The sequence below is a fragment of the Hemisphaericaspora subhashii genome (genome assembly GCF_019202705.1).
Source record: "Hemisphaericaspora subhashii strain CBS 10753 chromosome Unknown scaffold72, whole genome shotgun sequence".
In the NCBI taxonomy this organism is placed as follows: Eukaryota; Fungi; Ascomycota; class Pichiomycetes; order Serinales; family Debaryomycetaceae; genus Hemisphaericaspora; species Hemisphaericaspora subhashii.
The window spans coordinates 37,694-50,752 of NW_026057274.1; the positions used below are offsets into that span (position 1 = coordinate 37,694).

Below are 13,059 nucleotides of genomic sequence, written 5' to 3' on the forward strand. Positions count from 1 at the left end.
ATTTAATAATACACAATAATAATAACTTACATACACTGATTTATAGAAAAATAAAAGAGCTAATAAAACATACATATTCTGAAAAAAATTCCCAATTCTCTCTCTCCCTTTCTCTCGCGACAAATACAAAGACATCAACTAATATCTTCTCACAGCCCCTCCATCATTATATTGCCCATATGGATTAGCCAACAGACCCTGCTGTTGCTGTTGCTGTTGCTGTGCTGGAGGTGATGGCCCCTTCAGTTGTTGCTGTTGTTGTTGCTGCAGCTGTGGGTAATATTGATATTGTTGTGACCCTTGTCCCCTAAGATCTGATGGGTTAACCCTAATCAGAGTCTGCGCAGCACTTTTTGGAACCATCCCTCGAGGAACACCACTTCCCTGACTTGGATATTGTTGTGGAGGTGGACGATGTTGTTGTGGAGGTTGTTGTTGTTGTTGATAACCTGATCCAGGATGTTGCTGAGGTGGAGGACGACCATATTGTTGTTGCTGTGGTGGTTGCTGTCTTTGTTGTGGAGATGGTTGCTGTCTCTGTTGTGGAGGTGGTTGCTGTCTCTGTTGTGGAGGTGGTTGCTGTCTCTGTTGAGGTGGTGGTTGAGAACGGTTATATTGTTGCTGTTGAGGAGGCGGATATTGAGGCATACCGCGGAATTGTTGTTGTTGTTGTGGAGGTATTCCCTGAGATGGACGTTGTTGTTGTGGTGGGGGCATTCCCTGAGGTGGACGTTGCTGTTGTTGCTGTCCTTGAGGTGGACGCTGATGTTGTTGCGGAGGATATTGTTGTTGTTGTGATGGTGGTGGTGGACGCTTGTGTGGAGAATGGTGTGGATGAGCTTGAGGAACTTGTCCATATCCTGGGCCGGAACCCTGTTGCTTTCCCTGAGATGGTGGAGGTGGTTGATTTCCTGGATATACATTTGGATTCACTTGTCTTGGTTGCATTGCGGGAGAACCTTGTCTATCCATTGCTCGTTGTTGTTGTTGTGGTGGATAACCTTGGCCACCTCTGATCTCAGTGGCAATTTCTCCAGTATCTATATTATCCCTTGATTTAATCTTTGGATTACCGGCAGGGTATGGAAGGTTCGGTTTTGCATTCTCTCCAAGAGGTTTAACAAGTGGAGAAACCGGATATCCTGGTTGTTGTGGCTCTGGGGAAAATTGTCGATTCTGAGTTGCATTTGGAGACGCGATAAATCTTGGTTTATTCTGTGGGGGTGGAAGAGAAGGCACGTCAAGTGATTCTTCACCTTTTTCAAACGAATTATCACTATCGGAAACTTCACTAACCCTTCCTGATTCTGAATGAATTGAATTATGGGTAGTACTTCCTGGTTGCATAGTTCCTTGTGGTACATCATTGATTTTTTCCTTCATGACATTTAACAATTTAGGATCATGTGCTGGTGGAGCAGGAGGTGGTGGCGAATTATTTAAATCTTCATCACTACTGAGAAGTTCATAAGGTGGTCGATCAACTTTCGCATATGCCTTTTGAAGTTCACTAAATTGTGCCAGTGGAGAAATTACTGATGAATAACTACCACTCCTATCATCATAATGGGGAGGTACCGTTAAACCATTACGAAGTGCAGGGGATGCAGTTTCAGAACGTTCACGAATTCTAGTACCCATTCTCCTAATATCAATCTTTTCTTCCCCATCATCTACCTCGTCTTCATCATCATCATCACTAAATAAATCATTATCATTCTTAGGGTAAATGTTTTTATTCACATCCAATCCACTCATTTCATTTTCCAACCTCTCTAATGCTTCACGATCAGGAGTATGTATATCTGAATAATTCTGATAGATTTCATCCAAATTCAGCGCAGGCAGCCAATTTGCAGGTGGAGTAGAAGGATAAACACCACCTCCACTGTTATTACCAGCAGAGGTAACAACGATTGGAATATTAGGTTCACTACGATTCCCAATTCCAATAGATAAATCGTTAACATTTCTATCGAATCCTCTATTAGCTTGTCTTGGAGCAGCTGACATTGGCGGCTTTGCAAGATTTGAAGTGGATGAATTTGGCTGTGGTCTTTGTTCAACCAAAGAACCAGACCTGGAAAATTTTGGACTTGACATAATTTGAGGAGATGATAAAGGACTGTTTAATGCACCCAATGCAGCAGCATTACCTCGTTTACTTCCACAACCTTCATAACCTCTATCCAATTTTGATTTTAATAATAATCTGATATTCTTTGTCCATTCATTAAGATCCCAATTTAATGATTCTTTCGAATTTGTCATTTGTTTGATATCTTCCAATTCTAGATAATGAACTCTTGGTAATGTTGGTAATCCAAATAATAATGATTCCATATCGGTTCTATTTGCTTTCAATCTCTTTGGTCTACCATACAATCCAAATGAATCAAATAAGGGCACTAAAAACCTGATTAATGTATCAAACCCGGGAACAGCAGAATGTTGTTCAGGCATTAAAAAGATTGATGTCCGTTTAAAATCACCAAGATGAGATTTTGATACTTTTGTTGATAAACTTGGAGTACTAAAATTTATATAACCATCTAATTTCAACATTGTAGAATGATCAATTAATAAATGAGATGAAGGATAAATTGCCGTTGCCGATGTGCAATTTATTATAACAGCCATTAACTGTTTCTTTTTCTTTTGTTCATTTTCATATAATAAAATTCTTCCTGCTGTAAATGTTTTCTTTTTACTGATTGAAGGTTCTACAACTGCATAACATCTTTTCCATGCCATTCCACTTCCATATCTGATACTTACCCAATCTTCATGATCAAATCTCTTTTCTGCCAATATGGTTTTAATATCTGATAATCGTGATCCTCTAGCTGATAAAAGTGCTCCAGTATATGCTTCTTGTAAAGATGAATATTCGAAATTGGATAATCTTAAAGCTGCATACCATACAGTTAAATCACTATGAGATTTAAATTGTAAAATATATCTATTCTTTAAAGTAGTTGATACAATTATGACATTATCTAAAGTTTGTTTTGCAGCTGGTAAAGATTTCATAGCATTATAAACAGCATCAGTGAAATTGATATAATTTGGTTTTGCTGATGTTTGTAATAAAGCATCGGGATTTTCTTTAAATTGTGCTAAATTTGCTGCACCCCAATAAGCTAATTGATTACCAGTCAAGATCCCATATACTTCATTCCACTCACGATCAGCTGGTTTACCATCACCATTCAAATCATAATATAACATAAAGATACCTTCATGATAACGACGATGGGATTGGGATGATAATAATGTTACTATTGGAACTAATTCTGGCGATACCCCTTCTAAATCATTGACATCTCCAGCCCCAGACGGAATTCGCGGAGAAGATACTGGTTGTAATTTGGAAGATGCCAGATTTGATGAAAACCTCTTCCTTACTGAGTTCATTTTGTATAGATTTTATGAATGAATGTATATAGATTGAATAGTCTTCTTGTTGATAGTGATCTGGGGGGGGTTTTTATAGATTAAACTTCTTTTAGTTTTTTTGTTTTGTTTGGTGGTTGGTATGGGGGAATTTAAAACCTAAAAAAAAAAAAAATTGATGATCGTGTGAAAGTGATCAAATTTTTATTCTCCAATCTACAACTCTCTTTTTCAATTGACACAATTTGTTTGTTTAGTCCTCTCTCGTAAATGTTTATCTATAATAAGATTATTTTTAGTATTTATTGGAAGGAAAAGCCACACCCTGCCTACTCTTTTTATTTCTGGCTAAACAGAACTCCAGTTGAATTAAAAATAATGAAAAAGGTAATGAAATTATTCTGTTTGTAAGTTGACGAATTAATTAATTCAAACACGTTTTAAATCAAATTCTCGAATTCTTGTGTAATGCTAATTGATGTTAGTCGATCTCTCATAAGAATCTTTCTTAACATTTTTTTTATTTTGTTTATTTTTTTTGTAAAGTTTAAAATTTTCTTCTTTCTTTCTTTGTTTCTTCTTCTTCTCCTTCTTCTTTGTTTTCTTTGTTTTCTTCTGCAACATTACCAATTACACATCATTCCCTACAATACAATTGCGTTACCCTTTCCTTATACTTGCTTTCTATCTATTGCTCTTCACCCTTCTATGCTGGGGTATGTTCCCCTTCTCTGTTCATATGAACGAAGATTCGTTCAACTTTTAGGCAACTTTTAGGCAATTTCTGTAGATTCACTCTCATGATTTGCAGCACCGACGAATTGAAAATACAATGTAGAATGTCAATCTCTTATTGTGGAAATTAGTAACCGAATCGGGAATCATTATGCAATCCCTTTGAATCTAATCGGCGATTCTAACACAAAACCAACTTTGTGGAGTTTACTCTTGTTTTGAAATCCCCCCTATCTTTGTTCAGCAACCTCATAAGCCGATCATCATTGTCAACCAGCAATACATAGCCTCAATTGACTCTTCTTGAGCCTATTTGATCCCAACAGCCTATAGGAAACCCCATTTAGACACGTCCTTTGGTTTAGAACCCTTTGAGAATGAATTGGTTGTAAAAAAAAATAAGAAAATTTAAAATTAAAACTAAAAAAAACTTTAAATTGTTTTTGTTTACGATTTTAAAATCTAAACTGTAAAAAGTACTACGCCAAGGAACTATTTCTAAATAATTTACAAGTTAGTGTGACACGGTTCGTATTTTTTTAATATGGGCATTGTTTAGCAGGTGAATACAATAAACAGCCCCATTCCATTAAAAAGTTCCACAATCGGGCTAAGATCTTGCATGAATATTTAAGCCGACGTCAATAAACAAATCTCTCTTTTCGGTACATGAATAATGGAAGAAAACAATTGACGCATACATATTTATACCTCTAGGTCATAAACCACACCTAGTTGAGTAATCCGCCACATGAATTACACGATTGATACGAATTGTTTCAAAATTATACTACAGTATCGATTTTTTTGGGGTTATCACATTCCCAATAGAGATGAATTCACTTTCTAAACCGGGTTATGAGCAAGTGTCATATCCAAACTTTAAATCAGCCGAGAGTTTGTTTAGTAGTGTCAATACACACGGGTCTATTTGGGAAATTTAGAACTAGAATACTTACAAAAGTTCAAGTAAAACAGGTGCTTTCTCAATTGGGTCTTTTGTGAATATTCAAGCTCTAGATTTCCCAATCAGATCTCGTGTTCCTACACTATCACATCATGGGTCACATTTTAAAGAGTGTAGTAGTTAAGAACACTATTCGCTTTTCGAAGGGTCTATCCTGTATTTATTCACCCATAAATATCTAAACACGTTACTTATCTATATCTCTCATCTTCCTCTGCTTCTTGCTTTCTTAATACTTGCAACAATTCCAACCCTTTTGTCAATTGTTTCTCCGCTTCTTCAAAATCTTCAAATTGTAATGCAGATTGAGCAAATTTCGCATGTTTTTGGACTTGAGAAATTGTTTCATCACGATTTAAAATCTGTTTGATTGTTTCTTTTGTAATTGGAGGATGTCTCGAAGCTGAAGAACGTCTTACTGCTGGAGGAGGAGAACGCTGTTGATGGCCACTAGACCTAGACTCTCTAGGTGACTGGTGATGCTCGGGTGGGAAGACCTGGATGGAAGAACTTTTGTTAATATGGGTAATATCATCATCAGGTAAATATTTTGGAGCACCTGGTAATTTCACCAGATCAGTTTCATTTTCGGAATCAGAAGGAGCAAAATGAGGGGCACCTGGTAAATTGACATCGGTTTCTTCTTTTTCATCAACGAAATCAGGGGTTTGTGGAAGTTTTGGTGGTTCATCCTCGAGATCGATGAAATTTGGTAGATCATTTGCGGGAGCAGAGCTTGGAGCACCTGGCATTTTAAATCCCCCGTCATCGCCATCATCATGATCAGAATGATAATCACCATCTCCCTTGTTAGTTTCATCCTCATCTTCATTTTCTATGTCGTCTACGCCGACTTCAGTATCCTTACCGGTTATCTCTCCCAATTCTTTATTTAATTCATCTTCCAATTCTTGATCATTTGGCTCACCTTTATATTCAACCTCTCCTTTAATCAATCTTGATAATTGATATTTCAAAACCTTAATCTTTTGTTTATTCAATGCGTCAAAATCTTGCCAATTTTCAGCCTTACCACCACTTAATTTCCCCCAATCAATCCCTTCAGCACCTTTAAATACCGAAACTAAACTTAAGAAATTCAAAGTAGCTCTAAATTTCCCAATCAAGGCATCTTTATTAGTTGATCTGGTTAAATTATTTAAATTCTCAAGACAAGAATTGAATAATTTATAACTAAATGAAATAACAATCTGAATAGATAAATTCAGATTTTGTAATACTTTATGTAATTCTTCATCTTCGGTTGATTTCTTAATTGATTCAGTCTCATCTAATAACAAGATTGTGAATGTTTCAATTTCTTTTGATTTTGTATGTAATTTATTATCTAAAATATATTCAAGGACATAAATCTTACAATAATATGAAATTATTGGATTTGGTTGAGATAATTCCAATGATCGGATGATGAATGGAGTCACCTGCTTATCTGTTTTGAGTTCTTCTGGTATTGATTCAAGTGTAATTGTCATTTTATTGGTTGGTTTACTCTTCTTGCCGTCCTGTCCCCCCATACTTAATTCGCCTTATAGAAAAAAAAGGATGAAATTGAGGTCTGATGTCACTTGGACCTAACCTGCAAAATGTTTACTCTAACATGTAAAATAGACTGATCCCATCAACTATCCCAATAGGAGAGACCATACACTAGTAAGACTGACTCTTTGAATGGAGAAACCCCTTTAGGTGTATTCATAGACGTTTTTCTATTCCAAGAGTAGATAGAGTTGTATACGAAATGCTTGTTTTTTTATATGAAATAAACTATATATAAGGAAATAATAACAGGAATAAATAATCAATAAATAAATATACAAAGTATAGAGATGCCAACAGACTTCAAGTGACAGGGTTTAAACCAAGTTAATTCTCCTTCTTTAAATCTAATTCTGGCATTCTTAAAATCTCTTTCTCCTTATTTTCAGCTGATTCTTGTAATAATTTTAAAATTTTAGATTGTTTCCATTTATCAGGTAATGGAGTTACTGAATAATTTTTAGTAGCCCAATAATAAATATCCCAATCAGCTTCATCTAATAATTTATCATATTCATCCAATTCTTCTTCATTAAAAGTATTCAAATATTTCTTAGCAAATCTACTTAATAATAAATCACTTTCTAATATTCCTCTTTTACGTGATTGATAAATTAATCTTGCTCTTTTAATATCAATTGTTTCACCTGTTCTAATAATTGGTTGAATTCTCATTCTGATTGTATTATCAATAGGTGGGTTTTGTGGTTTACCATGATTGGCTAATACTTTAGATGTATTTGAAAAAGATCTTTTACTAACGTTTATTCTGATCATTATTACTCCTTACTTCCTTGCTTTCTTGTGTATCCGCCACCGGTGGTGATTAAAAGGATGTAATGAAAAATTGAAAAAATTCCCGGGGCCTCTCGATATTAGATAGTCGTGTATTATGCTCAAATTTTATATTGTCTAACTTTCTGTTTATTGTCACCATTTACACTAAACCTTAAGAAGACCACCCTATTGATCTGATCTAATCTAATACCCTACACATAGTAGATACCATCCAACCTACCGGTATTTATAGTATTCCTACCAACCGACAATGGGGAAAGCAGTATCCAAATTAACTAAAGATGAAATAAAACAACTTCGACTGGCAACATATTTTGATAAACGAGAATTACAACAATGGTATAAAGGATTTATGAGAGATTGTCCAAGTGGTCAATTATCAGAAGAAGAATTTGTAAAAGTTTATAAACAATTCTTTCCATTTGGTGATCCAACTGATTATTGTTATTATTTATTTCGAGTATTTGATTTAGATAATTCAAAATATATCGATTTTAAAGAATTCATTATTGCATTAAGTATAACCAGTAGAGGTACAGAAGAACAGAAAATAAATTGGAGTTTTAGATTATATGATTATAAGAAAACTGGTAGTATAACTTATAATGATTTATTACCTATAATTAGTGCTGTTTATAAAATGATTGGTCCAATGGTTGCTTTACCAGATGATGAAAGAACTCCTGAAAATAGAACTGAAAAGTTCTTTAAACTACTAGGGAAAGATAAAGATGTTGATACGTTAAATTTACAAGATTTCAAAAAGTTAAGTAAATTAGATCCTTCCATATTAAATGCATTGAATTCTTATAGTGGATTGGTGTGACCAGTTCTTATTTCATCCTTTGTATATTAGTTCTTTAATACAATAATTAATAAAATTACAACATATATTGTCAAGAGATTAACTACTACTACAAAAACATAACAAAACAAATATCCATCTCTTTCTCTCTATTGTTGTCCTTCAACTGCTTCAAGTAAACCGTCTAATAATTCATCAACTTCATTTATATCAACTCCAGTACATATACTCACAACTTTCTTAAATTTAGATGTCAATTCACTATAATCCAATAATGTATTCAATTCCTTTTCCAAACTTTCATTAATTTGTTTATATGCATCTATTCTAGCTTTTAAGATTGGTTTTGGCTGTAATTGACTTAAAATCGCTTGATCATTCTTTAAATCATCAACTGATTCCCCTTTCACAAGTCTTTCATATATTGGTTGTATCAAAAATGGCTCATCGGCATCATATTCTTTATTCTCATCCAATTCATCCAACACTCCACCATTACTTGTTTCCGTAACATCTTTTAATTCTTGTTTGGCAAATGCTAATTTATCAGTTATATTTGCAATTTGTAATTTCAAATTATCCAATTGTCCGAGTTTTTCTGATATTTTCTTGGCCACAAATCGGTTATTTGCAGTCAGAATAGTTGTATCATGTAATGATTTATCAAGATTTTTGATTTGTTCCCGTTTGGAATTTAAAATATTTTCATATTCTGTATTTGTATTGGATAATAATTGTTGAATACTTTGAAAGATCTTGGTGGAGGAAGAACCAGTCGTTTCTTCTTGTTGATCCTCTTGTATAACAGCAACCTGTTCCACTGGTTTAGGTTCTTCAATCTCGGAAATTGTTCCATTAATCTCAAGTCTCTTTGTTAAAAATTCAACTCCAGTTTTAATTAATTCAAAAATATGTTCATTTTCAAACTCCTCGCCAGTTTCATTCCCAATTAAATCCTTAACAATTTCGAAATCAATCAGTTTAACATCTCGTTTATTAGCTAAATTAATATCCGCTCCTAAATCAATCAAAATCTTAATAAACCATTTCGATTCCAGTTCAATCGCAATATGTAATGCCGTGTTTCCATCTTCATCATCCTGATAATTAATTAAATTTTCTCGTAAATCATACAATAATCTATCATTTCCAATAATATATTCAATAATCTTGGTCATATAGAATTTTGAACTTTCAAATTTTAATTTTGATTGTGAAGCTAAATGATGTAATATTGACCATTTTTTATTATCTAATAACCAAATATCAAGATATAACCAATTCACTAACAAATCTTGAAAATTCCCCTTTTCCATTGAATTAGTTACTTGAATAGTACATATCAAAGGAGATTCTCCGTTAATATTACCTCTAATTGGAGAATTTAACCCAAGAGTGATGAAAGCCGATACTAAATTCAACGAAGCTAAAGTTGAAGCAAAATGTAATGCTGTTTGTTTCTTTTGATCTAAGGGAACATCACAAATCGTTTCAAGGGGATATCTTTCTAGAATTGGTTCTAATGCCGATTTTATATCTTGAAAAGTTAATGAACCTTCATCGTCTTGTTTGAAAATTTCACCTAATTTGAATCTTATTTGGTTTGCAATTTCTGCATTATCATCATTGGCCATTATTGGAGGTAATGTGAAAGGATAGTTTTCATTCTTTCCAATTAATTTATTGATTATTGAGATATGTTGTAATGATTCTTTTGGTGATGATTGTTGTTCTTCTTGTTTTGGTTCTTCTTTCTTGATATCTTTATTTAGCTTTTGTCTCTTTGCCGGTGAGCCTGTTATACTTGTATTAGACATCCGATTATCTTGCTCTTCTTCTTTATCATCCCCCTCCTCGTGTAACCTCTTGGTAGCTTTAGGTAAATTATCAAAATCATGTACATCAATTAAAAACATCTTTTTAGTAAATTCATAAATATCAAATTTCAAAGCTAAATTAACTGCTTTATCATACGAGATCCAAATTCCTCTTAATTGAGGATTAAAATCTTTCTTGTTCCGTAAATCAATTACTTGAGGAATTGCAGTTGAACTATTATATTCACCATTTGTTAATATTTCATTATTTAAAAATGTTTCTAATTGTTGAGTGGTCAAATGTTTCAAATGAATTAAAATACTTAATAATTGACTAATGTTTATAAATGAATCTTGTACTTTACGTAATATAATAATTTCATTATCTGAAGGAGGTTTTGAATTATCAAATTTGATTGATAATTGAATAAATTTTTGTCCTGAATATATTGCTGAATTGACAGTGGAAATACAACGAGTATTTAAATGAGTATCATGAAGTCGATGCAGTATGGAATTAGCAGTGATGTCCCCAATATTGATAGGAGAATCCATCTTTGTTGAACAAACGCGTATGTTTTCTTTTTTAGGTTGGAACTTTCAATTCCCTGGAAATGTCTATCAAATGTTCTAGCTTCTTATATAGCAGTTAGCAAGTAGGTAAACGTTATTACGTTATTATGGCTCTTCAGTTGATGAATGGGAAGCCAAGGATTATAATGGAAGATTTGTTAAGAATGCCGCTGCTACTGCTTTGGTATATTACGGAGTGTAGTGAGAGCGAAGAAATAAAGAGGTCTCAGCTTTTCCCATTGAATGTGTGTAATTAAGTAGAAAAAAATAACTGGTGAGTGTGTATTAACCAAAATTTCAAAAGTGACACGTCTAAACTGTAAAACAGAGTTAACTGGTCTAACCTGGCAAAAAAGGTTTATAACCCACAAAAGTGCCTCTAACCTGTAGAAAACCGAGATGCCTTACTTCATTGTAGAATTGAATCTATAGAGATAGTTTTATACACAGATCATCATGGATTATTCAGATAGAGTTAATGCCAAGAAAGGAGCAGGTGCTATTGCAGGTACAGAAGAAACCAACGTCCATACCAAAAAGAGAATTCAAGATTTATTAGCAACTCATGTACTTGATTTAGATAATGATCCATATGTATTTAGAAATCATTTAGGATTTCTTGAATGTAAATTATGTTTAACTACTCATGTAAGTGAATCATCTTATATATCACATCTAGGTGGCCGTAAGCATCAATTAAATTTAGAAAGAAGAAGAATATTGGATGAGAAATATAATCAAAGAAATCTTCATCAATTACAAGATAAAATATCGTCATTAACAAGTATCAATAATGTTGAAAAGAGAAGTTGGAAAAAGATTGGGAAACCTCAATTTAAATTAACGAAGATTCGAGATCCTGATAGTTTAAAAGTAGGATTATTAATCAACGTAAAATTACCAAAAATTGGAGTTGAAGAACCATTCTTTAGAATCATGTCATATTATGAATTAACTTCCAAGAATCAAATAACTTGTATGAATTTCATTGAAAAGGTGAAACAGGCAGAAGAAGATGACGAAGAGTTAGAAGCTAATGATTATCAATACTTAGTGGTGTCAGCAGAACCATATGATAATATTGCCGTGGTAATACCCAATACTAAAGAAATAGATAAACCACAAGATAATACTTCAATGTCAGATACTTATTGGTGGTATTGGGATCGAGATACAAAAGAACTCTTTATACAATTTATGTATAAGTAGACTTCTAGTATATTTAATTGTATATCCGTAAATCATCGTACACCGTATTGGTGCGCATTTTTGGGACAATTCCGTCAACGGCTTTTTTATTTCCTGCTGTGTTGAGTGTGTTGAGTTTCGCTGTCTAGCCCCCCAGAAAATTTTCAGTCTTTGGCGGACTATCATTAAAAGCGCCACATAGAAGAACATCATTCCCCCACGAAATCAAACAACATTTTGCATCTCCTCACCCTAACCTTTATATTCTCCATTCTCCTTCAAATGCACACCCAAGTGAATCAAGAAACAAGAGATCAACAACATATCTTTCTACAAAAATGTGAAGAAGCTTATAATTTAGTAGACGGATATTTGAATGATTCATTACCATGGTATCCAATAGCAGCTAGACGAACTGGGTTTGTATTTGATCCAGAATTAAGAGAAAGAGTAAAAGAGAAAGTTCTTTTAAGTATGGAAAAGATAGAAGAATCAATAGATCTACATGGGTATGTAACACTGACGATTGGCCCCTCGTTAAATAATAAGACACTCTACTTACTAACATGTTAAGTTTTAGACTTGAAGAAATTGCTATATCTTATAATGGTGGTAAAGATTGTCTTGTGATGTTGGTATTATTACTCGCTACTATTCATAAAATGTTTTCATCTTCACCTTTAGAAAATCCTTCATTTAATTTATTACCTGCTGATTATAAATTAGATTCAATTTATATTAATGCTGAAACTCCATTTCCAGAATTAACTGACTTTATCCATGAATCAACTGAATTCTATCATTTGAATCCAATAATCATTAAATCTAATTTAAAAGATGGTTTTGAATATTATCTTAAAAAAGTTAATCCAAATGTTAAATCTGTCGTGGTTGGTATCAGATATACTGATCCATATGGTCAAGATTTACAATATGAACAAAAAACTGATCATAATTGGCCTGATTTCTTAAGGATCCATCCTATTTTACATTGGAATTATATTGATGTTTGGGATTTCTTAATTGGTTGTGATATTGAATATTGTCCAATGTATGATCAAGGTTTTACCAGTCTTGGAGGAATTCATACAACTGTACCAAATCCATTTTTACAAATTGGAGAAAGCGAGGATGACTATTTACCAGCTTATATGTTGACTGAAGAAGCCGATGAACGAGAAAGATTAGGTAGACAATAAAAAAGATAAAAGTTAATTAAATTA

General features: G+C 33.3%; 7 protein-coding genes across 7 annotated transcripts; 3 read left to right on the plus strand and 4 right to left on the minus strand. All coding sequences in view use genetic code 12, as the record gives it.

Moving 5' to 3' along the window:
* Window positions 1–138: 138 nt before the first annotated feature.
* J8A68_002488 (uncharacterized protein) lies at window positions 139–3,417 on the minus strand (the record flags this gene model as incomplete). Its single annotated transcript, XM_049406244.1, has 1 exon — window positions 139–3,417. One exon carries the CDS (start codon window positions 3,415–3,417, stop codon window positions 139–141), a length of 3,279 nt encoding a protein of 1,092 aa, XP_049264219.1.
* Window positions 3,418–5,289: 1,872 nt separating this feature from the next.
* On the minus strand, window positions 5,290–6,591 carry J8A68_002489 (uncharacterized protein; the record flags this gene model as incomplete). The annotated part of the gene is made up of 1 exon (XM_049406245.1): window positions 5,290–6,591. One exon carries the CDS (start codon window positions 6,589–6,591, stop codon window positions 5,290–5,292), a length of 1,302 nt encoding a protein of 433 aa, XP_049264220.1.
* Window positions 6,592–6,982: 391 nt separating this feature from the next.
* On the minus strand, window positions 6,983–7,432 carry J8A68_002490 (succinate dehydrogenase assembly factor; the record flags this gene model as incomplete). The annotated part of the gene is made up of 1 exon (XM_049406246.1): window positions 6,983–7,432. The coding sequence occupies one exon, from the start codon at window positions 7,430–7,432 to the stop codon at window positions 6,983–6,985; it is 450 nt and encodes a 149-aa protein (XP_049264221.1).
* A 271-nt stretch (window positions 7,433–7,703) lies between these two features.
* On the plus strand, window positions 7,704–8,279 carry J8A68_002491 (frequenin; the record flags this gene model as incomplete). The annotated part of the gene is made up of 1 exon (XM_049406247.1): window positions 7,704–8,279. The coding sequence occupies one exon, from the start codon at window positions 7,704–7,706 to the stop codon at window positions 8,277–8,279; it is 576 nt and encodes a 191-aa protein (XP_049264222.1).
* Window positions 8,280–8,407: 128 nt separating this feature from the next.
* SWI6 (transcriptional regulator) lies at window positions 8,408–10,630 on the minus strand (the record flags this gene model as incomplete). The annotated part of the gene is made up of 1 exon (XM_049406248.1): window positions 8,408–10,630. The coding sequence occupies one exon, from the start codon at window positions 10,628–10,630 to the stop codon at window positions 8,408–8,410; it is 2,223 nt and encodes a 740-aa protein (XP_049264223.1).
* A 474-nt stretch (window positions 10,631–11,104) lies between these two features.
* On the plus strand, window positions 11,105–11,857 carry J8A68_002493 (uncharacterized protein; the record flags this gene model as incomplete). The annotated part of the gene is made up of 1 exon (XM_049406249.1): window positions 11,105–11,857. One exon carries the CDS (start codon window positions 11,105–11,107, stop codon window positions 11,855–11,857), a length of 753 nt encoding a protein of 250 aa, XP_049264224.1.
* Window positions 11,858–12,118: 261 nt separating this feature from the next.
* FAD1 (FMN adenylyltransferase) lies at window positions 12,119–13,035 on the plus strand (the record flags this gene model as incomplete). The annotated part of the gene is made up of 2 exons (XM_049406250.1): window positions 12,119–12,345; window positions 12,417–13,035. 2 exons carry the CDS (start codon window positions 12,119–12,121, stop codon window positions 13,033–13,035), a joined length of 846 nt encoding a protein of 281 aa, XP_049264225.1.
* Window positions 13,036–13,059: the final 24 nt, after the last annotated feature.